This window comes from Dermacentor albipictus, chromosome 10 (assembly GCF_038994185.2).
Source record: "Dermacentor albipictus isolate Rhodes 1998 colony chromosome 10, USDA_Dalb.pri_finalv2, whole genome shotgun sequence".
NCBI lineage: Eukaryota > Metazoa > Arthropoda > Arachnida > Ixodida > Ixodidae > Dermacentor > Dermacentor albipictus.
This window is the reverse complement of record NC_091830.1, coordinates 36,887,211-36,910,129: the sequence shown is the minus strand read 5'-3', so window position 1 is coordinate 36,910,129 and position 22,919 is coordinate 36,887,211. Positions and strand designations below refer to the sequence as shown.

Here is a 22,919-nt window from a genome sequence, read left to right as displayed (position 1 = left end):
CGGAATGTTCACCGCTGCAATGCATCTTTGTTTTTTGATAATTTTCGATGCTTGTGGAAATGAGTCCGTAATCTTGTTCATCCCCAAGGAGAAACAGGCGAAGAACCTCACCGATGCACAACCTATCCTTGAGAAGCTACCGAAGCTCGAAACTGATTTTGATGCAAACTTGGGAAACAAGGTATTAGTGGTTTGAAATGACCATGCAGTGTCGCTCTTCTGAAGCCTGGATAAGACCTTGCAACGGCTGTTGTCTTGCTAAACTCTTTAGATGCCTATTTCAACTCTCTCCGCTCTAATCATAAGCTTTTTAAGGAAAGCGCAAGGACAGTATGAGTACATAAGTGCTATCAGCCTTTTGCAAGAGATTTCAGCTTTTGTCAGCTCTCAAGGTGGCCCCTGTGCGCAGTTTGCAGCTCATCAAGCACGCCGATGAGTTAGGCGAGATGTACAACGTCGATCTTGATGCAGCATTTTAAGATCAAATTTTACAGTTCTATAATTATACCTCGTTTGTTGAGCATTGCGGTATAGTACCACTCGCGGCCTCTTGAACACGTTGGAGTAAACAAAGCTTACGCACTTTTTTCTAAACATATTAGTTTTTGTCCTATTCGCCTATGTAGTATTCGGCCTCAAAATGTGAGCCGAGCAGCTCATTATGGCTTTTTTTTCTATAAAGTGGCCTGCAGTATACCCTAGGCGAGAGGAAGTTGCCCTCCCTAGCCATTATGCACATTGAAAGGGACTAGTTGAGGAAAACTTCTTTTGACGGACCAGCATAGAAGTTCTCTAGTAGCTTCGTCCAGGAAAGCTCTCGTCTGGACACCAGCACAGCGCTTGTACTCTGTTCTTCCTTCTCCTCGCTTTTTAGAGCTCTTTTTCTATCATGGAGGCAAAAGCAGCAAGGCGAATTTTTAGATGTTACATTGTTATATGTTTCCCAATAATGACAGATGCTTACTTCTTATGTGGATAATATCAAGTGTCATGAGCCTACGGCTCTTCTGCCATCCTTTTTTGGCGCTGAAGAAAGACAAGCATGGGCATAAGAACATTAACGTGCCGTGTGTTGTCGTTATTATGACCATTCTTATCTTCACAGTGCAGCTTAGGATCGCTACTTCGGATTCTTGTATGATAGACCAACTAGACTTGATTACCGCCTTGGTTTAATGTTACTGTCTTCTCTCATTAGCGACCTCCTTGAAAACTATCGGTATCTCATATATTACGTCTAAAGCGGTAGTCTGAATTATACGTGCTATAAGCATGTCATTCCAGTTCATGGTTAAATATGGAATCGTGCACGCGCTTTCTTGTCTCGCAGGGGCGTAGATGTCAGCAGGTGTTGCGTGCGTTGCGACACCACACACCCGACCACATGGGGGTTGGACCCACCCACGTTTCACCATGCTCGTCTTAGTCGTGTCCGGGAATACGGGGATTCTGTGGCTTGATACAATGTCAGGTGTTGGGATTTTTAAGACCCTTCAGTGGAGACAACACACATCTTTGGCCTCCACTTCATGTAGGCGGCCTTCGACGCTCATGGTTGCTCTCGACGGCGGCGATGAGCCTCCGCTTCGGCGGCGCGAACGGCAGGGTCTTCTCGGCGGCGGCGCTTAGCCTCTGCTTCGGCGACGCGTACTCCTGGATAATCTCGACGGCGGCGACGGTAAGCTTCTGCTTCGGCGGCACGCACCTCTGGATTCTGACGGCGACGGCGCTGGGCCTCTGCTCTGGCAGCTCGTTTAGCAGCAGCAGCAGCAGTAGCAGCAGCAGCAGACGGAGGACTTCCATCGGTCGTCTCGCTCATGGCTCAGATAGAACTGGCAGATAATTTCGCAGTGGCGAACGGCAGCGGCAATTTCGGCTCGGGCGGTGCACATATACAGATCCGCCGCCACCGATCTGGCTCTCTGATTGCCACCGCACAGGGCGAACGGCAGCGGCAATTTCGGCTCGGGCGGTGCACATATACAGATCCGCCGCCACCGATCTGGCTCTCTGATTGCCACCGCACAGGGGTTGCATTGGAAAAGGAGCGAAGAAAGGAATTAAGTTCGAGCCGGCGCTTTGACAACCGGAGACTCGCAGGAAGAGGGGGGAGGGGGGCAGTGTGTACACCCAGCGGCAAACGATGGGGGCAGAAGCGCGCGCAGCAAGCGGACAACACGATAAAGGGAGGAGGGAAGAGATAGCAGCGACTGACTGATGCCGCTGACGCCGATAGTGAGTCAACCCCAGCTGCGGAGCTGGTTTCAGGGACAACGCCGCCGATGCCGACACAAACAATATGATACCCTCGCTTCCGCAGCGCTAAGAACCAGGTCTAGCCGTGGGAAGGTGGTCACGTATTCGTCGACGTGCCGGGGCCTACGTGAAATAACCGGCGCGTCGGCAACTGAAGAGCACCCTATCCGCCACACAAGAACAGGGGGGGGGGGACCCTTTCCTCCTCTTTCTGCATGGCGGCGACGGTGTTCTATGCAGTCACGTTATCTTGACTCTCTAGCGGCGTCAGCGGCATCCAGCGGTATCAGTCGGTCGCTGCTTGCGCTGGGGGGATGAAAGGGGGGCGGAGCTGGTTACGAGGCCGACGACAACGCCGACGACGACGCGAAACCCAGGAACGGACGCCAAAGAGCTGCGCTCTAAAACAAAGCTGCTCGTTGCCTACTTTATACTGATAGAAGTGGCGTACATTATTAAGAACAACTTGCTTATTACTGAATATTCATTCCTGTCTCGCATAACGTAACAGCGCCCTTCAGTTTGCCGAGCCTGAAAAGTCGACGCTTAGGTTTACCCCAACGTTACCCTGCCCGTGCTATTCCTTTTCAACGTATATTTACCGATAAGAATAGTTTATTGGTTGTAGTATGCGCGTTGCTACCGATCACAAAAACCGTTGTTAATAAGCACACTCCGGCACACGCCGGGAGTTCACTTTGCTCTTATTTGCGCAAACCCTTGTGTTCGCTTATTTCCAGCACAAATTTATAGCAACTACGCTGACGACACTTTTACGTAGCAAATACATGTAAACAGTTCCTTGTAATGCCTTTCGTTGTTTAGGGACTTTGTAATTTAACGATTACTTAGTTCACTCGGTAACATTCCCCAAGCGCTATTTAATTACTTATTTTATGGGAATGATTTGGATGCGACCAGTTACATTTCTGACGAAACATGCTCTGAAACACCTGCACTTTTGCACCTTCCCATAATACGCGTCATACAGCTACGCCTACTTCACATGAACATTGCAGGCTTGCAGATTTGCACACTTCTCTTGGAGGCCTCTCCACTGGGTATTTTATCATATAACAAATTTACGTGGCTAAAGAGTGAAGCGCGCCGGGGGGAAGTTTACTAGATTGGGAATGCCTTGATAGGACTGGCCACTTCCGACGTTAATACCAGTGAATCACCTAATACAATAGTTCAGTTTTTCACTGGCCCGGGCCCTTTTGCAAATTCCTTCGCCTGGTCACAGCAGCAGGGAAGCGCTGTGCGACATACAGAACCCAGACCCGAGCCTCGCGGCACTAAATAACCGCAACCATGTGAGAAGGGCGTTCGTACGTTACAACACGGCCCTCATCCCCAGCGCTTACATTAAGCGACTTTTTAGCGTCACTGCCAGAGGTGTTCACAAAAGAACAAGAAAAGATTACCGAATGAAATTTTGAAAGGAAGTACTTAGAAGATAAACAAAGTGATAAGAGTTGCAGTGGACGTAGTGAAACAGCCAGGCCAGCTCGTTCTATTTACTGTATTTTTGCGATATCATTAAATGTAGGGAGGGAAGTAACCCTAAAATAATATATTACCCTCTAGGAATTGAAGTTAATTTCGTGGGGCACTAATCCGTAATCGTAATCAAACACATTTTTAAAAAAATAATTGCACTTGTATTCGGTAAATATTATTAGTAACCTCTGCAAATCTGATGCTGACTGATGATACCATTAGTGGAATATGCAAGTAAGGTTTAGTTTTTCTATGGCTACTACCTCTTTCCCACGTGCAGGGCACTGTACTCAACTTCGGATATGCAGGTCATCCTCCTCCGCCTCCTCCACATCCGCCTCATCCGCCTCATCATCGTCGTCGTCACCACCACCCCCATCATAATCATCATCATCCTAACCATCATCATCATCATTTCCTTAAGCGCACTGCAGGGCAAAAGCCTCTCCCAACGATCCTCAGTTTCTCCCGTCTTGCGCTATAGCCGATTCCAGCTTGCGCTTGCAAACATCGTCATTTCACCCCCCCCCCCATTCTGTCACCTTCGACTAACCATTTGTCAATAACGTAGATTGTTCGCTATAAACTCGGAAAAATAATTGAGCCTTGCTCATTCCCGGTCTGCTATCACCACGTGAGAACCACATCTGTGCGTGGCATTCTGCGGTTTGATAATGACTCCTTTTGTCTCTTCTAAGGCGGAGCGGCAATAGAATTGCTATAAAGAGGTGTAACAGAAGCATACAATTCAATCATTGCATTTATGTGAATTATAAATTCGCTAAGGAGATTCAGCTGAAGAAGTTAGTAGAGATTCGCGTCAAAGATTGCGCGGTAAAACGAGGCAAGGACGAAGACGGTTACACGTGCAGAAATATATATATATATATATATATATATATATATATATATGAAGAACATTTTACAGAACAAAAAGAGAACGCATGCTCGTCAAAGGCTGCGGTGGAGATACAATAGGTATGTGTGGTAGTCATCACACTCCAAAACGTTAGGAAGCAGGCTCTTTTTCATGCATCGCTGGTGAGGTCTCACTTACACAGGACATAGTATTTCCATTTACTGTGACTAATTTCCTTCGTCACCTGGTGCAAGTGTAAAAATCTGTGTACGCGAGGCCAAAACAAGACTCTACCAATTGCTATTATAGCGGTGATGTTGGCGTGTTGCTGGTAATGTTTCTGATCTCTAAGTCTACATAGCGTCAGCCTGACCTATGAGACTCCTCAAGGTCTTCACTACCGGATCACCTTCAATGTGCGTAGAAAGCTTTTCAAACGTAGGGTCAGGAGCAATGAGAGTGCCGTTGTAGAAGGAGGCGACCTTGTCGTTGTCGCTCGAGGGCTTGTATATGCAGCACTGTCTGTAGTGCTTGATGACGGCACTTACGCTTATAGAAACGTGCTTAGTATTTTGCGCGCAATGACCCTCGACTTGATGGACGCGCGGAGCACACACTGTCCTGGACCGAGCGATGTACTTCGTCAGACCAATAGAACGCACATGCACAGAGTGGTAGGGGAACAGTCTCGTCTGGAGGGGCAGGTACTGGCGCCGAGCGTATCTCAAGTTTAGGGGGTACTCGGAGCAATGGTATCTCATTGGTACCACTAGGCTTCCTATAGAGCGCTTGGTCTTACGTTCCATCTTCCGGATTATTTCCGGGATGCTCTTATTTCTCAGCGGAACCATGAGCTCGTCCATATCTACGTGTATGTAGTACTCCATTTTGAACAGCGATCTGAAGATGCAGTCGTACAAAGCCGGCATTTGGCCGTGTGCATGAACGTCCTTGTGAATGACAGTAGTGTCGACGATGAGCTTGAAGGAGACTAAGGTCAGGTCGACTCCCCAGGACTGAATCCTGGCGAAAAGGAGCTTCAAGTCTGAGGTCATATTTAGGTCATAAAAGTAGAAGCTTTTGACTCCCAATGCCCTGTAATTGGCTATGAATTCAACAACCTTCCAGAGGCTTAATGCGCCGAATAAAGGCCGGACGCATACGGCGCAACACTTATTTTTGGATTTCTTCGGCGGACGGTGTAACCGGAGCCACTGCAAAGAGGCCGCGACCGCACCTTGAGCCGCTACTGCCACTCGTACGTCGTCATCCTCGGCGAACGCTTCGCTCGGTGATGGGCACAGGATCAAGGCGTTTTCGAATTTCGGCGAAAAATAGGTAAACACTCGTCGCACGTAGGCTTTGCGCGTGAATGTCGTGTTGGACGTCCGAATGATGCACACCAGAGGTGGGTGTCGGATCAGCGTGCTTTCTCTCTTCGGCTCATTCATTCGCACCAGGCTGGTGATGTGGATGGCTTGCTCCATCGTGGTGACGAGGAACGCGGAGAAGACGTGGATGTGGTCAGTGACGGCGTGCCACGACTCGTTCTCCGTCCTCAGCGGTGCTTGAGGAGAAAGACGCAGTGAGTGCGCGAGTTTTTCGTCCCAGAGTTTGAAGTGGAGCACCGTTGGATCGCCTCGCTTGCTTGGACATGTTGTCCCTGCGAGTAATAGACGGCTTGCAGTGAACGAACGAAACTCCGCATCTTGCTCATCGTTACAATTGCGGGCTATTGCCTGCGTGTGACCTATCGACTGGGTGTTTACCGAATCATGCATACATGACTGCTTGTGTAGCAAGCAGTTGTACATTAAAGCGAGGAGCGCTACGTAAACAGAGGCCAGCATTGACCCATCATGTACTTTCTTTGGAAACGGGCGAGTGGTGGGGTAAGAGAACCGTTTCTGCCGATTGTTCATCTACCAACAATGTGGGAGTCCAGCCACTACGTCATTAGCGTCATCAGCCTATATTTATGTCAACTAAGGGGGGAGGGGGCAGGACGAAGCCCTACCCCAGCGATCATCAGATGCCCACATCTTGCTCTAGCTGATTCTAGCATATATCCACCAGTTTTCTAATTTCATCAAGCCAACTAATCCTTTAGAGTTTACCTTCCCTCGACAAAGATTCTGTAACTCTAACAGAGCACCTGTTACTTTCTCTATGAATGACATGACTTGCTGAACTACATTTTGTTCTACTTACTAAGTGGAACCTGTGTATGGCGAATGTTTTTGACCATCGGCTCTTCCCTCGGTCGAGATTATTGCAATTGTTAATGTATATCACTCCTAATATCGTTGACGATTCCTCTTTCCATGCCAGTGGTACAGTTTACTGTTGTTTCACATAGTTTACATTGAGTAGAGCGTACTTGCAGAAATGTTCCCCTTGATGAAACTTAAGCCAACCAAGACTTCGAATCTAGTCCAGTCGTCAGTCGATGACTACGACTGAGAAATTGCGTTTATTGTTGAGTAAACTGTACTCGCAGATATTGCAGCAGCGTTACAATATGGACGAGGAGAGTATGTCCAATCTAGCAAGAGGCCGGTTTTAGTCATCTGAATAACCTGCAGCGTGAACGAGATCCTACAGCGCTGATTTTCAACGTTGAAAGTGGTCACTGTATGTGTGTTTATGTCCCCACTTTCTTCGTTATCGTGCGGTGCATGTTCTTCGTCATGAATCAACCAACTCGGTAGTCTGTTCTTCTCTTAGAAGAGTTGGTGTCATTCTGAAATAAACTTTCTCATGTTACAGTAAAAAAATCAACCGATTACAATGACAGGTGCTTCAGCAAAAGCATAATTGATTACAGTGGCCAATTATTGCGCCATGAAGATAACTGAGCAGTTACCAAAACGTAATTATTAGTTTTTCTTTATTTTGCTGGCAACTTTTAATAACATTGCGCAGATGTAGAAAATGAAATGAGCAATCCTAGCTTTTACGGTACGGCTCGCGAAGCCCTTCACATGTTGGTTACTTTAATTATGAATGAATTTTCAGAAACGTCTTCAGTCACCTTCCCCAATTTTAATTGAAGACATTAGCCGCGGCCCTTAAAAATATCTAAATGAGCATCAGAGAGAACGGCGGCGTCGTAAGATACGAAACCTGGCATGCACGAGATAGTGGTTACTCAAAGCCTCCATTCTACCGTATGTGTCATCTGTGAAGCATAGCGGTTCATTGTTGCCAGGGCTCGGACGAGCAGGTCCCCGTGCAGCCAAAGAAAAGCTGTAAGAATTGCCAGGATGTGATTTCCTGCCATCAAAGCCTGATGTGGCCATCACTGTCAACCTTTTCAATCGTCCAGTATTGGCCTGGTTAAATATGCGCACCCGCGAGGATGCAGCGTGGCATGACAGCGGCTGTTTAGTATTGTAATCACTCTATTCAAGTACGCAAAGCTATGTCCCACGTTACAGGTTATCTAGCAAGTAAGCTCACTGGTTACACATAATTGGGTACTAAATAATGTAATTGAATTACAGCGAGCGTTACCAAGATAACAGTAATAAGTGAACTGGAAGACTAGCCTGGTTTAATTCATTACAAATGGTCAATTACATGTAATTCGTTACCTAGAACTCTAACCTGAAAGCCCTAATAGAGCGTCCCCTACAATAAATTGGCGCAGCTTCACTAATACACCAGTGAACATCTCAACTATTGTTCTACTTTGCGCGCATTTACTTTTTTGTCTCCTTGAATTTCTCGCACTCGTTGAGATGTTTCGGAAAAATATTTATCACAGTTCCGTTTTGGAAGCTCTCCACGTACAATTCAGTTTCTGCAACGAATTCCGATGGAAAGTTGTTGGCGCTGATGATTCCAGAGTTGGAGACGACATCGACGATTCCACCAGCCACGTGGTACCAGAAATCTTGTACGTCATAGCCAGATGCAGAGCAGCGCCAAACAGGAGCAGTTGTATGGCCAATCGCACTGAAAAATAGAATAATAGAGAGTTTGTTGAACAAGGTTTCGATACGTCCATGTACCGCTGTAGTGCGCTGTAGTGCATGAAATATATTATTATTTTTTTCAATGTTGAGAAAGTGATATCTCCAGGAACGACCTCCGAGATCTAGACAGCGAACGCCACCCGATCTCGCAGGCCACCCTTCATCCAGGAAAATTTGGAAGAGAACACGCCAATGCCACTCGGCGCAGAGTGCTGCACACCGGACGCGAGAAGTCACGCGAACGTTTCCTCTCATTCGGCATTAAACCACGTGACCTCGCGATCTTGCCTTCGGACGAGACGAGCACGCCGCAGAGAAGTGAAATCCAATGGCCCCACGCCACCCCAGGTCAAGGTGGGCGTAGGCGACAGGTAAATCCCCGGTTCTACCCCAGCCCGGTGGCATATTACTTAAGTTTCGTTCAGATTAAGAAAACTGCTAAGGCAGTCAAGTAAAGCCGTCGGCTTTGAAATGCAGATAGCGCGCATTTTGGGAATCTGGGTGAATGCGAAGGATTTGCCGCACTATACGTATGAATAAATGTTCTAATGTTTCGGTATGTGTGCGCCTCTTCGCGGTGTGTGCAGTTTTGAAGCGAAGCTTTCTTTGGGGAAACGCGCCGAGATTATGCGGACCGCGGTTGGTGCTGTCTTGCCGAATAGGTCACACGCAACATATACCCGTGTAACAAATCAACTTTTATATAGCCCTGCTTGCACTACTACTACAGATGCGGTGGTGAAGCGTGTAAATATATAGAAAGTGAAGAGGTGAAATTATGAAATAAATGCTGTGAAATTGTGCATATTTTGCTGAACGTTACGCAGCATGCGATTCTTAATCGTAGTAATCATCATCGTCATCATCCTAATTAGGATAATCATAATTATGATCATCATCATCATAGTCGTCGTCGTCATCATCATCATCATTGTCACCGTAACTTTATGTCCCCTTTGGGCAGGAGGAAGGCCTCTTCCAGCGATTTCAAATTACCGTTGCCTTGCGCTAGCTGATTCCAACTTGCGCCTGCAGATATATGGATTTCACCATCGCACCAATTTTGCTGCCGTCCTCGACTGCACTACCCTTCCCTTGGCATCCATTCTGTAATCCTATTGGCCCATCGGGTATGTGCCCTACGCATTACATGGACTGCCCAGCTCCACTTTTTCTCAATGGCAACAATCATCATCATCATCATCATCATCAGCATCATCATCAGCCTGGTTGCGCCCACTGCAGGGCAAAGGCCTCTCCCATGCTTCTCCAACAACCTCCTATGAACACAACAATCAACAAGAATACCGACCTCTTAATTTCAGTTTAATCGATCACACCCCTTTCTTTGCTCACTAGTCTACACCACTGCACACTACACCACAACGTTACGCATGATATTTCTCTCTCCATTGATAATTGAGCATTCCATATTTTCTTGTAAATATTGTTTGATAAGCTCCCACGTTTCTGCCACATATTATCGTATCCGCAGAATGCAATGATTGTACACGTTTATTTTCATGAATAGCAGTAAGCGGGCCATCATGATTGGGTAATGCCAGCCGTACCCTTTCAAACCAATTGTTTTCTTTTGGAAAATTTTCGGCTCTTCATCAAGGTGCCCTGTGAGCGATTGACATACACAAACATACTCTTGCGCAGATTGTAGAGGATTAGTACTAAGCATGGATTTTTGTTCTCTTGCCCGGCTATTAAACATTGTGTGCGTCTGGTGCATATTAATCTTCAACGCTGCTTTGACATTGTCTTGGGAAAGGTGCTCAAAAATTCATTGCAATTGATACTCAGCATTACTGAACAAGGCAATGTCATTTACAAAGCACAGGATGCTGAGATAATTGCGTTGACCCTCACTGGTAGTTCTTGCCAGACTAATAGCTCGAATATTTCGTAAAGCATTCAGCCATTAGCTTTGGAAAGAATGTAGGTTTTTCGTTGACTCCTTTCTTGATTGGTATTTTTCTCCTTTTCTTAAGAATAATCGTGGAGTCTTCATATAGATATTTTCTTAGATATTCACGTATGGTTCATGTTCACCTTGATGTTGCAATGCCTCTGTCACTGGTGGTTGCTCTACTGAATCAAATGATTATTCGTAATCTACGAAAGCCATATAAAGAGGTTGGTTGTACTCCAGATATTTCTTTATTCCTGACTAATCACGTAAATGGAATCATTTGCAGAACACCTCTTCCTGCAGCCATCCTGTTATATTGTTTGACTAAAGCCAAGTGTTGTCTTGATTCTACTGGAAATTATCTTGGTGAATTATCTAGGTGAATATTTTGCAAATAGTGAAAGCAAGATAAAAATTGCTCTACTGAATCAAATGATTATTCGTAATCTACGAAAGCCATATAAAGAGGTTGGTTGTACTCCAGATAGTTCTTTATTCCTGACTAATCACGTCCATGTAATTATTTGCAGAACACCTCTTCCTGCAGCCATCCTGTTATATTGTTTGACTAAAGCCAAGTGTTGTCTTGATTCTACTGGAAATTATCTTGGTGAAGTATCTACGTGAATATTTTGCAAATAGTGAAAGCAAGATAATGAGCTTTCATGTTTTGTCGTTTCTTTATCAGGTTCCTTGTCCGCCTAGGTAGCTTACGTAATTGTTGCCTTGGTGCCGTACCTTCCACTTCAGTTGTGGCTGCTGGAATCAGTCAAGTCACGGACACATTCATAAACTCTTTGTTGCCTCTTTCAATCTGTTCTAAAACTGCTCATTCATTTGCGCGCTCCAGCGTGAATTCATCTGCTTTTACACCGAGTGCGTCTAGATTGGCGTGTTTGCTCATGAATAGCGTTGCTCCTGTTTTACTTCAAATGGAGATCAATCATAGACTTCAAGGAGGTACAGTCACCGTCCTTTACCCTACCGAGCACTTCTCTATCCCGTATTATGCTCGTGTTAGCAAGGAATATAAAAATTATTTAATTTATGGTTTCCCCAATAGGGCTTTTTCAGGTCAGCTTCCGGTTATTGCATTTCCTGAAGATTCTTTATTCGGAGGTGACCCCACTCCATGATTTCCACAAACACCTCTCATCTACTATTGCTATAGTCGATACCGTAGTTGCCAATTGCCTGCTATTGAGTCTGCTTTTATTTAGCTTTCGCACTGACGTCACGCATGACTACAGCATACTGAGTTTGCACTTTGCTCATTGCTAATTCCGTGTCGGCAATGAAATGTTCATGACTGGACGTTGGAAAGTAGACATGTACTATGCTTAATCTATGCATCCCCTTAAGATTTATTACGACTGCTACCTCTACATTATAGCCATAAAATTTATCAATGTTTCCCGCCACGTTCTTATGAATTACGAATCTAACCCCACATTCTCTCCTATCTGGAAAAGAGCTATGCAGCAGAGAACGTGGGCGTAGGTAGCACTGTAAAAGGCTAAATAATTCCAGAAATCTCAGTGAGAGCAAAGATATCCCAGGCAATAGATGCTATATTTGAAGACTCGGCGTCTTGGTATAGTATACGAGAAGTTAGATCGCACGATATCTTGACGGGACACACGGAAGGGAAACACACAATAGAGGGCTTCTTGGAACTATCGATTTCTTCTGTCAGCGATTCAGTTTCAGCATAGCGATTACGTGTGCGGAATGTCCTGGAGGTTTCGCCTAGAAACCTTCGCTTTAAAGCTCATTCACCTGGAATTTAAACCACATTTCCCCGAGGAAGCTTCGCTTTAATATGTGTTTGTCCCGGGTTCCATCAATGAACCATTACTAATTTTGCTTTAACCGCGAAGTGTAAGCTGGGTATGACTAAACACAAGCCCGTTGTTTGCAACAGCTAAATAAGAGAAAACGCATCATTGAGTGTGCACATTGACTTTTTGGGGGGAGGGCTTTTCCCTTCAGCCTTTGGGGGCAACACGGACCGATCGCGCGTAGAAGGTGCATCGATTTGATGTCAGTTTGAAAAAAAACTGTAAGATTTGCCAAACACTGCCAGACTACTTTGCCCCGTAACACATGTCCACCGAAGCTTCTGCAACGCAAGCGTTCTGTTCATTGCTAGTGAAAGTTGTGGGCTAGCATGCAGTACACGCCAAAGAATACGATACCCAACGGTTCAAAACAACTGGTCCACGACAGGATGAACAACTTATCCTCACTTACTTGTGAGCAGAGGAAGACGTCTGCGCGGCTTCATTGGCGCATTGGAGCCCAGCGACGAGCGGCATGGCTTTGCGGGTAGCATTGTTATGCCAGCGTGACGAGAACCTTCCTTGTCGTTGAAGATGCTCGTTCCAAACGATGCTTCTGACTTGCCTAAAACAGGTATCTAAAGTTTATGTGTTTAACCAAATCAGAACATAAGGTAATTCATCGCTCGAGACAGAATCGGGGATTACACATTGCCAAATCCACGGCGCAGAATGCTGCTGTTGCTGCTGCTGGGGATGGTGATCTTAGAAAATATGGAGCATACCCACTGCGGTGAATGGGCTAAGTATTAGTGGGGTAAGGAACGCATACTAAAACATCTTAAATGTGCGAAACTTTCAGAGCATAATAAATGGCCAGCACTCAGAGATGTGTGACAAATGTTAAGGACAGCAAGAGAAGGGAAAAATAAAGATATGTCATTGAAGAGGTAGCAGAAGAGCTAGAAACAAATATATATGCAAGTACATGATTACTCTACCAATTGACAAATGCCAACCGAGGGTCTGGGGAAAATTTTCCCTTCTGCGTCTTCTTTGTATTGCGAAGCATCCGTTTTTATTTCGGTAATCATAGATATGTGCCGTAAATGCTCTTGCCATTCAGTACAGTTAAATTGTGTTTCGCGTGTGTGGCATGGAATATTTCGATAAAAATTTGCACTGTTATACTGGTATTTATATTCAAACGCACGTACCTCATATGTGGACGTTTGAGGGGTAAAGTTATTGTTTGCACGGATATTACCTCAGCCGTACGAAAAACGTGACGATTCAATACTAAGCAACGAAGTAGGCTGACTTCTGAATGCTACCTTAATTTTTTTTAACTGACATAAAAAGTGTTACAGCGCAAACACATGCAACCACAAAGAATGAAGGAGAGGACACAAGCGCTGGTGCTCTGTCCTTCATTCTTTGTGGTTGCATGTGTTTGCGCTGTAACAGTTTTTATGTCAAGTATGCACCAACTCACCCAGAAAGAAGTTTTAATGAATTTCTTTTAAACGACATGCAAACAATTTTACAAATATCTGCAGTGTTAGAAACCGGAACTTCGTAGGTAGTGAATGATTCCCACTTCACGAAATAGCAGTGCCTTAGGTATAAATTTAGGCAAGCACAGGCAGACTCTTCCTGTTCAGGACAGGAGAGAGGTTCGCGCTTTATCTGCGGTAGCACCAGTAGGCAAAACGCAATCGAGTCTCCGAAATAAGCGAAATGCCGTAGATTATTAAAATTGTATGCCCGCGCACTTGTATGTCTACGCAGACTTGAGGGACAGTGACGAAAATTTTCTTCTGAAAAACCAGCTATCTGGACACTGTCAGCTAGAACGTACTCAATATAACAGCCTTCTGATAAATGTGAACGAAGAGTCCTGTATATATATTTACACACACATATATATATATATATATATATATATATATATATATATATATATATATATATATATATATATGTCGACCATGTTTTCCACTCCTGTTTTCATTTTTCAACGTTGTATTCGCTGTAAGTGATTGCCAAGGCAAGGAGCAGGACTCTCGTTAAGCTGCTTTTGTACAGCATTTTGTTCCTTGCCCTTGAATTTTTGTTTTATGGTCTCTGTATAATGAAGGAAGGAAAATGTGAAATAAAATTTGAGAATTGAAACATGCTCGTGCCAAGGTTAAGCCTGCAATACCACCGAAATACTGATTCTCTCAAATTTTGGGGTTCACTGCCTCATGATGAGTCGCATTTGAATACCTGGCGGCTAACCATGTGTTCACTTCTTCAGAAGAGCGGCATTTCAATGGACAGCTGGCGCAGTAAGTCCTGCGACCTTGCCAGAAACATGCCGATAACGTACTTATCTCTACACGTGAGAGGGAAATGCGAGGGCTTGCAGGCGCCCGTAGAGAATCCATTAGCTATTTGTGCACCAGGAGGCGGCTTTGGCATAGCGCTGCTTAGGCTGCAGTCGCTAGATCAAATTCCAGCTGTGTCGTTTCCATTTCGCTGCAGGCTAAATATGCATTGCAGGTTAAGGAACCCCAGGTGGTCAAAATTAATTCGGTGTCCCCCACTATGGCGTGCCTCATAATCGTATATTCGGTTTTCTCCACGTAAAGCGACGTACTTTTTACTATGCCGTGGTGACTTCTTAAACCTGGTTGGGGTTCAAGTGCGAATTGTTATATCGAGAGAGTCAGTTTTTTCACTCGATGATAGAACATGTGCGTAATCTTTTCTTCATTGCCAAGGCGTTGAATGTAATCTTTCAATAGCCTCGAACTACATAGAAAGCCTTCTGTCCTGAAAACGTTGGTCAAATACAAGAAGTTCTCGGAATATTCACTCCTGCAATGAAATGTTTTGATAATTTTCGACGCGTATAGGAATGGCTCCGTAATCCGGCTCACCACCAAGTAGAAACAGGCCAACAACTTCGCCGATGCAAATCTATCCTTGAAACGCTACCGAATCTCGAAACTGATTTCCACGCAACTTTGGGAAACACAGTATTAGTGGTTTGAGAAGACCACGCAGTGTAGCTCTTCTGAAGCATAGTTAAGACCTTTCAATGGCTGTTGTTTTGCTAAATTCTTTAGATGCATATGTCCATTTTCTTAGACATAATCACAAGGTTTCTAAGAAAAGGGCGAGGACAGAGTACATAAGTGCTATCACCCTTTTGCGAGAGATTTCAGCTTTTGTCAGCTCTCGAGGCCCCTGTGTGCAGTGCCGAGCTCATGAAGCACGCCGATGAATTAGGCGAAATGTGCATTGTCAATCTTGATGCGGCATTTTCTGACCAGGTTCCACAGTTCTATAAGTATACTGGGTTGGTTGGGCATTGCGGGATAGTACCACTCGCTGCCTCTTGAAAATGTTGGAGTAAACAAAGCTTAGGCATTGTTTTCCTAACGATTACATTACCTTTCGTATTTAATTATTCCAGTCTGAAGTGTGAGTCCAGCAGCTCATAATTAATATTTTTCGTTGAAGTGGCCTGCACTCCACACTAAGAACAGGAAGCTGCCCCCCCTAGCCATTAGGTACAATCAACGGGACTAGTCGAGGAAAATTTCTTTTGACGAACCAATATCGAAGTTCTCTAGCAGGAAAAGCTTCATACAGGACAGCGCTCATCTGCGCACAGGACAACGCTTGTCCTGTGCTCTTCCTTCTGTTCGCGTTTTTATTGCTGTATTTCTACCATGGAAGCAGCATAAGCAAGACGAATTTTTAAATGTGACATTTGTGTTTGTTTCCCAATATTGTCCTGCGCCTAATTTCTTATGTGGATAATCTCAAGTGTCATGAGCCTACGGCTCTTCTGCCATTCTTCTTTAGGCGCTAAAGAAAGCACAAGCACGAGCATAAGAAGAACACACGTGCCATGTGTGGTCGTTGTTATGCCCATTCTTATCTTCGCAGTGCTGCTTAGGATCGCTACTTCGGATTCCTGTATGATAGACCAATCAGACTCGATTACCGCCTTGCTTTATTGTTACTGTCATCTCTGATTGGTGACCTCCGTAAATGTCTGTGTCTCGTGTATTTGGTTTGAAATGGTTGTGTGAATTATATACGCTATAAGCATCTCACGCCATTTCATGGTTAAATGTGTAATTGTGCACGCGCTTTCTTGTACCCGGCAGGGGCGTCTGCGCAAGCAGGTGTGCAGTGCGCTGCGAGACTACGCACCCGAGCACATGGGGGTTGGACCCTCCCACGTTTCACCGTGCTCGTCTTAGTCGGGTCCGGGAATACGGGGATTCTGTGGCTTGATCCGATGTCAGGCGTAGGGACTTTTAAGACCCCTCAGTGGAGACGACACACCTCTGTGGCCTCCACTTCACGTAGACGGCATACCCAGACTGAGCCGACTGAGGGAAATCGGCGATTGAATTTTCCTGTCTCTCTCTCCAGTCTTCGTCTGTCACTCGCTCTCCATCTCTCCTGTCTTCTCTTCATTTCTTTTACTTCTGGTATTCTTAACAGCAAGAGTTAACCTTGCATGGTACAACTAGCCTTGGCTGTACATATTTGTTTATAACAGAAAGCTACAGTTGGCGTCCGCAGGACTTCCTCTTTATAATACCAGCGCCGTCCCCTTGTTGGGCTACACGGTGGGCGGCTGGCGTTACTGCCGAAAACTGACGACTTTCTATGGATACTAATTTTCCCGAACTCCCTAATCGCCGTCAGAAACGAGGGCGCACCGAAGTATTTCAACTTTTTAGGCGCCAACGTGAAAATTTTCGAAGGACTCATGTGATACTTTCTGAAAAACATAAGAGAGCGTGAGAATCATCTGACCCTTGCTTGTTGCAAAATGTTCATATGATTCTAGAGGCCCAGGTTATAAAGCTACTAAGGTAGGTAGTGGGGACATCCTTTTGGAAGTTCATGATAAGCAATATGAAATGCTGCAGAACCTTGTCTGTTTGGGACCATTCCAGTTACCGTGACTCCACACCGAATTATGAACACTATCGGCTTTAGTTCTGAAGAATGTATGAAGGAGTTCACCGAGCTCGAGAGCACAATGTAATAAATGTGAAACGGATTAAGATGAGGCGCGATGACAAAGAAATCCAAAAAAGCACCTTACTGCCACTTTCGGCTCAACTGTGCTTCCTGAGAAAATCGAGGATGGATATGTCAAAATATGGGTGAGGCCGTACGTCCCGAACGCTCTGCGATGTTTTAAATGCCAGGAATTCGGCCACAGTTGTCAGAACTGATGAGGTCGCCAAACTTGGGCAAAATGGAGTACTCACAAACACTCCCCTGAAAACTTTAAAACGCCTCTCTGCTGCATGAACTTTGATGGGAAGCATGTCGCATACTTTCGGACCTGGAAATGATGGAAAAAAGAAAAATATTGTTACAATAAAAGTGAAGGAAAACATATCGTTCAAGGATGCATGTAGGCGGGTGTCTTATTTGCCGAAGAATAGCTTTGTCGATGTGGCGCGTCAGGGGGGCAGCGTCAAAACAGCCTCCGGCGGCTGTCCGGCCCACACAGTGTGCTCGCAGTAACGCTATCCACCCCCCCCCCTCTCCGGAAGCTGCAGAACATTGCATCCGAACATTGCGCTGCCGTCATAGAAGAAGGGGCCATGGACCTCCGGGCTGGTGGCCTCAAAGGTCTCGTCCTCTGAGACGAGGCCTTCTCGTCAAACACTACGCTCGCAAGAGCACGTGTCCAGCTCCTCGGAAAAGGAGATGGACACAACACCCATTCGGACGGCGCCCTTTGGGCCTCAGGAGCGGCGCGAATCTCTCGACTGCTTCAAAAGAGACAAACATCGCATCACAACGCCCGTAAATGGCTCTCTGGGCTAACTCGTCTCTCCTAAAGATACAGCGTAAAAGGCATTTACATCATGGATGCACAAATACAACAATGGAACGTCAGAGGACACCTCCACACCCTCGGTGACCTTAAAGAAATACTAAACAGCTTTAATACAAAGGTACTGTGTTCAAGAGACACACATTGAAGCTACGCACAGAAACTTTCTCCAGCAATACACCATTTTTCGGAGAGACCGAGAAGACGCTGTCGCTTCGTTTGATGGTGCAGCTAGAACAGTCTACCGAGCTGTTGGCCGTCGGCAACTTCAACTCCAAACTTCCTTTGAGGCGGCTCGTATTCAAGCAGTGATGTTCAATGAACAAGTGACCGTCACGTCTATATGCATCCCCCCGAGTTGTAGGTCTCTAAAGCAACATTTGAACTTTATTGATGCGCTTCCTCACCTTTACATAGTCGCCGGAGATCTAAACGCGCATAGTGCACTGTGGGGCGACTCTCGTGATGCGAGATGACGGCTAACAGAAAACTTTTATATTCAAGTGCATGCTTGCTTAACAAGAAGCAACCAACATTCTACATGCGTGCACACAACACATTTTCCTACATAGACTTAAACACAGCGTCCAGTATGATTGCGCAGTATCCAGAGTAGGAAGTGATTACTAAGCCTTATGGAAAAGACCCTTTTCCTATAGTTTTAAACCTTTCAGACAAGCCGAATGTTCGACAGACATTCCTCATTGCAAAGTCTATGCAGCCTACTGGACGCGGTTTCGTGAACTAACACACTTGCGCTGGAATGATCTACGTGCCCTTACTATAGACAATGCAGTAGCATGCTTAACAGCGTTTGCAATCAATGGTGCATCAGTATGCATTCCCCAAACAAATGACTCGCCTTCGGAACGATGTATTCCATGGTAGAATAAGTGTAAGGAACCGCGGAAGAAGCAAAACAGGGCTTGGAATCTTCTGCGTAACTCCCGAACCACAGAGAACTTAATTCACTTCAAGGCGATTAAGTCACAAGAAAGAAGAACACGCTAGCGTGCAGAATGGGAGACTGGGCAAAAATGCATCAGTAGCATTAATTATTATACAGACGAATGAAAAGCATGGAACATAGTAAACAAGTTAAAAGGCCGACACTCTCATCCCCTACCTGAGGCATATCCAGAGGCATGCCCTTACAGTTGAAGCTGATTTACTAGGTGTACATTCCGAACAGTTCATCCCACTATTCCGACATATTCTGAAGATATCAAAGATAAGCAGAGCGACTGCCCTTAGATCGGAAAATTACGCGAAACGAACTATACAATCGCCCATTTAGCATGACTGAATTTCACGCTGCACTAAACTATTGCCACAAATCTGCCCCAGGAACCGACGAACTAGTACATGACATGATTAAACACTTAAACCATGAAACTCACAAAACCCTGCTCTCCTTTTTCAATGCAATGCGGTGTGGTGTATAGGTCACATTCCGACCAATTGAAACAAGCCCCCGTAATGCCATTTCTCAAAAAGCAAGTACCCTCCTTTAGGCGCCAGCAATTGACCCATAGCACTGACAAGCTGTTTGTGCGCACTATATTAGGAAATGCTAAACGGACGCGTGATCCATTATTTTGAAAATACCAAAATATTAGATCCCATCCTGTCTGGATTCAGCGAATGTAGATCTACTATAGACTACCGTCACCGCATGAATGCGAACATCTTTGATGCCTTCGTGCACATGCAATTTTCTTTATCTCATTTCTTGACATGAACAAGGCCTACGTTACTATGTGGCGCTTTGAAATTCTACGAGATTTGTATGGAATGGGTATCCTCGGCAGCTTGCTGAGCATTATTGAAACTTGACTAATAGAACATTTTTTGAAAGAGTTCACAACGTCCTATCCCGATCCTTCACTCAGGAGTCAGGTGTATCCTAAGGTGGGGTGTTTAGCTGTACTCTCTTCATAGTAAAAATAAATCCTTTGTATAACATTGTTCCGCGCACAATGTTTTATTCTGTATATGTGCACAATGTGCAGATTGGATTGAATTCATGTAATCTTGCAATCTGCGAGCGACAGGTACAGCTTGGCCTAAACAAACCGTGTAAGTGGGCGTATGAAAATGAATTTTGTCTAAACCCACAGAAAAGTGCCTGCATGTTGTTCTCGAATAAGAGGGGAATATTACCGGATCCCGATATTTCTCAGAATCGAGTATGTCTATCTGTAAGCTCTCAATATAACTATTTGGGTATGATCTCAGATTCCAAACTAACTTTCATTCCTCATGGGAAACATCTCAAAGAGAAATGTGTCAAAACGATGAACGATGAACGGTTTTATTTTTTCTGAGTGATAGCGATGACGACTTTCATGGATTTTAGTCTCAACTTTCACACTGAAGTGATAGTGGCGCGCTCTTTAGCCAATAAGAATTAGATATGAACTTTACAGAGTAAAAGCGGCAGGTTTTCTCATAGCAGAAGTCTTGCAAGCGGTACATGAGGATGCAAGATTCCATCCTGTGTGTGTCCATTGGCATGTAACCTTTTATTTGAAAATCAACTTGAATACAGCGGGCGAAACCTGCAGCAGTCTAAATATTTGTCATCTTAACCGATCACCCTGATGTCACTGTCGTTATCATCATCATCGTCATCTTCTTCTTCGTCTTATTCAATGAGCCCCAAAGACAAATTTAGCCCCGGTCCCCAGAATTTCTCACAACGACACTGCGAGGAGCGATCGATGTTGTTGCTGACCTGCAAGAACTATTTTAGAAGAATGAATGCATGCGTTTGAAGAGGAGCTGGTGTTAATTTTGAACGAACATTCCCCTCCCCCCACTCCCGCAGGAAGACTAAGTAATGAATTCTTAATTAAGGTTATTCAGAAAGAGGCGTAGGCCACGGGCATTGCCAAGTTCTGGCTTGTTTTTTTTTTTTTGCCACTCAGCGCAGCGAACGTTGTACGTGTCAAATCACGAAAATTGCAGGACGGCACGTGAACAGAAAGTGCGAAATTATTCATGCACTCTGCCGACTGGCTTTTACGTCAGCAAAAAAAAAACAATAACGAATAAGAAAACAGAAAGAGGGAAAACGCTCTTCTTCTGAGACACGCACCATGATGGCATAAAAAAATATCAGGTGCGGAATTTTTATAAAAGTTGAGTTGAAGCAAGTTATGTGCTGTGGTGAGCAGTTAGCTTTGATGCCGGTTGTGCGATCACACGGTCAAAACTTTCGTTAAATTAGTTTTTCGAAGTGGCGCACAATGCTCTAACCTTCAGTAAGATTATTGTATAGTACATTTCAACCAAATTCTTATGTCCCGCAATCTTCTCTGTTTATTAATCCAGTGTGAGTTTACCACAGATCCTCTATAAAACCCTATAGGTTCCCATTTTCATACCGACCGCAAAACCGCGGTCACAAAGCGAGAGGAGGAAGCGTATCTTGAAGGAGACTTTCATAGATAGCTTACATACCTTGCATCTAGGCTTCATTGACGTTGGGAGTTCATGTTGCCTTCTAGCCACCGTTAAAATCTCGAGGAAAGTGTTTAGGCGGTGTGCATGTACACCGGATATTCCAGCTAATGCTGGGCATGCTAATAAAATAAATGGGTCACTTGATACGAGATTTGGACTAACGTTGTTTGATTAGCAGTCATCTTGCACAGACTGGTGCTTTTCTTGTTATCATGGATTCATCATCAGGCTGGTTACGCCCACTGCAGAGCAAAGGCCTCACCCATATTTCTCCAACAACCCCGGTCATGTACTAATTGTGGCCATGCCGTCCCTGCAAACTTCTTAATCTCATCCGCCCACCTAACTTTCTGCCGTCCCCTGCTACGCTTCCCTTCACTTGGAATTCAGTCCGTAACCCTTAATGACCATCGGTTATCTTCCCTCCTCATTACATGTCCTGCCCATGCCCATTTCTTTTTCTTGATTTCAACTAAGATGTCATTAACTCGCGTTTGTTCCCTCACCCAATCTGCTCTTTTCTTATCATGGATTACCTATCAGTTAACAATAACAAAGTTAGCAAACACATGTAAGTTCGATTGGATTCGACTGTGAAATATTGTGCGTCTTCAGTGGCACCAAAACTGATGGTCGCACCAAAGGTGGTGGAACCCACAAGCCGTGGTAGGAGGCGAACGCCCGATCTTTGGTGTTACTTAGGACGAACTTAATTAAAGCACTGGTAATTAGGATATAGTTAATAATTCACTCGAACTTACGACCTTTGGTGGGAGTAGAACCCACGACCATCGGTGCTAGTCGAACCCACACCCTTTTGTGGTAATTTGGGCGAAGCTGTTAAGATACAATTCTTTAGGATAGATCTGAAGCACTGGAACAACGCATTCGAATGTGAATGTCACATAATTTATTAATGTCTCGTGAGCGCACAGGCTTTCGCCTTCACCTCCTCTAGCGTAGGCTAATGTGACCTGTCAGATTTTTCTTCCGCCTGGCAATTTCGCGCCAAAATACGTAAACGGTGATGCGAACTGCGCGTGCCTAATGCACATGCAAGACAGCAGTGCTCACGAAACGCATTGCAACCGACTAACCAACGATGTATAGATATAAAACATATTTCAAAAAGCCTATCACTCATAGCAAGAAAGGCCGAGAGGCTGGCATCCGCAGTACTTGCAGGAAACTGAAACGATTGTAACGCCACCTGGCTGCTGCCCGGCGCCTGTGCACTATGCGGGTACAGCGAGGATGCTCGCGAGACCGGGGTACCGTT

General features: G+C 45.1%; 1 protein-coding gene and 1 long non-coding RNA gene across 3 annotated transcripts in view; one reads left to right on the top strand and one right to left on the bottom strand.

Moving 5' to 3' along the window:
• LOC135911866 (uncharacterized) overlaps positions 1-22,919 on the top strand; it is a 279,105-nt gene that overhangs the window by 127,793 nt on the left and 128,393 nt on the right. The window lies entirely within an intron of this gene.
• Positions 4,654-13,043, bottom strand: LOC135911865 (uncharacterized). The gene is made up of 3 exons (XM_065444196.2): positions 12,773-13,043; positions 8,414-8,578; positions 4,654-6,281 (listed from the first exon to the last, which is right to left on the bottom strand). The coding sequence occupies exons 1-3, from the start codon at positions 12,852-12,854 to the stop codon at positions 4,972-4,974; spliced, it is 1,557 nt and encodes a 518-aa protein (XP_065300268.1). The 5' UTR covers positions 12,855-13,043; the 3' UTR covers positions 4,654-4,971.

Excerpts from the sequence above, each read along its gene's own strand:
- LOC135911865 (XM_065444196.2), bottom strand. The coding sequence starts at position 12,854 with ATGCTACCCGCAAAGCCATGCCGCTCGTCGCTGGGCTCCAATGCGCCA. Across the intron at positions 8,579-12,772 it reads ACGTCTTCCTCTGCTCACAA|TGCGATTGGCCATACAACTG; the intron begins GTAAGTGAGGAT and ends TCTATTTTTCAG. Across the intron at positions 6,282-8,413 it reads TTCGTTGCAGAAACTGAATT|GGACAACATGTCCAAGCAAG; the intron begins GTACGTGGAGAG and ends TATTACTCGCAG.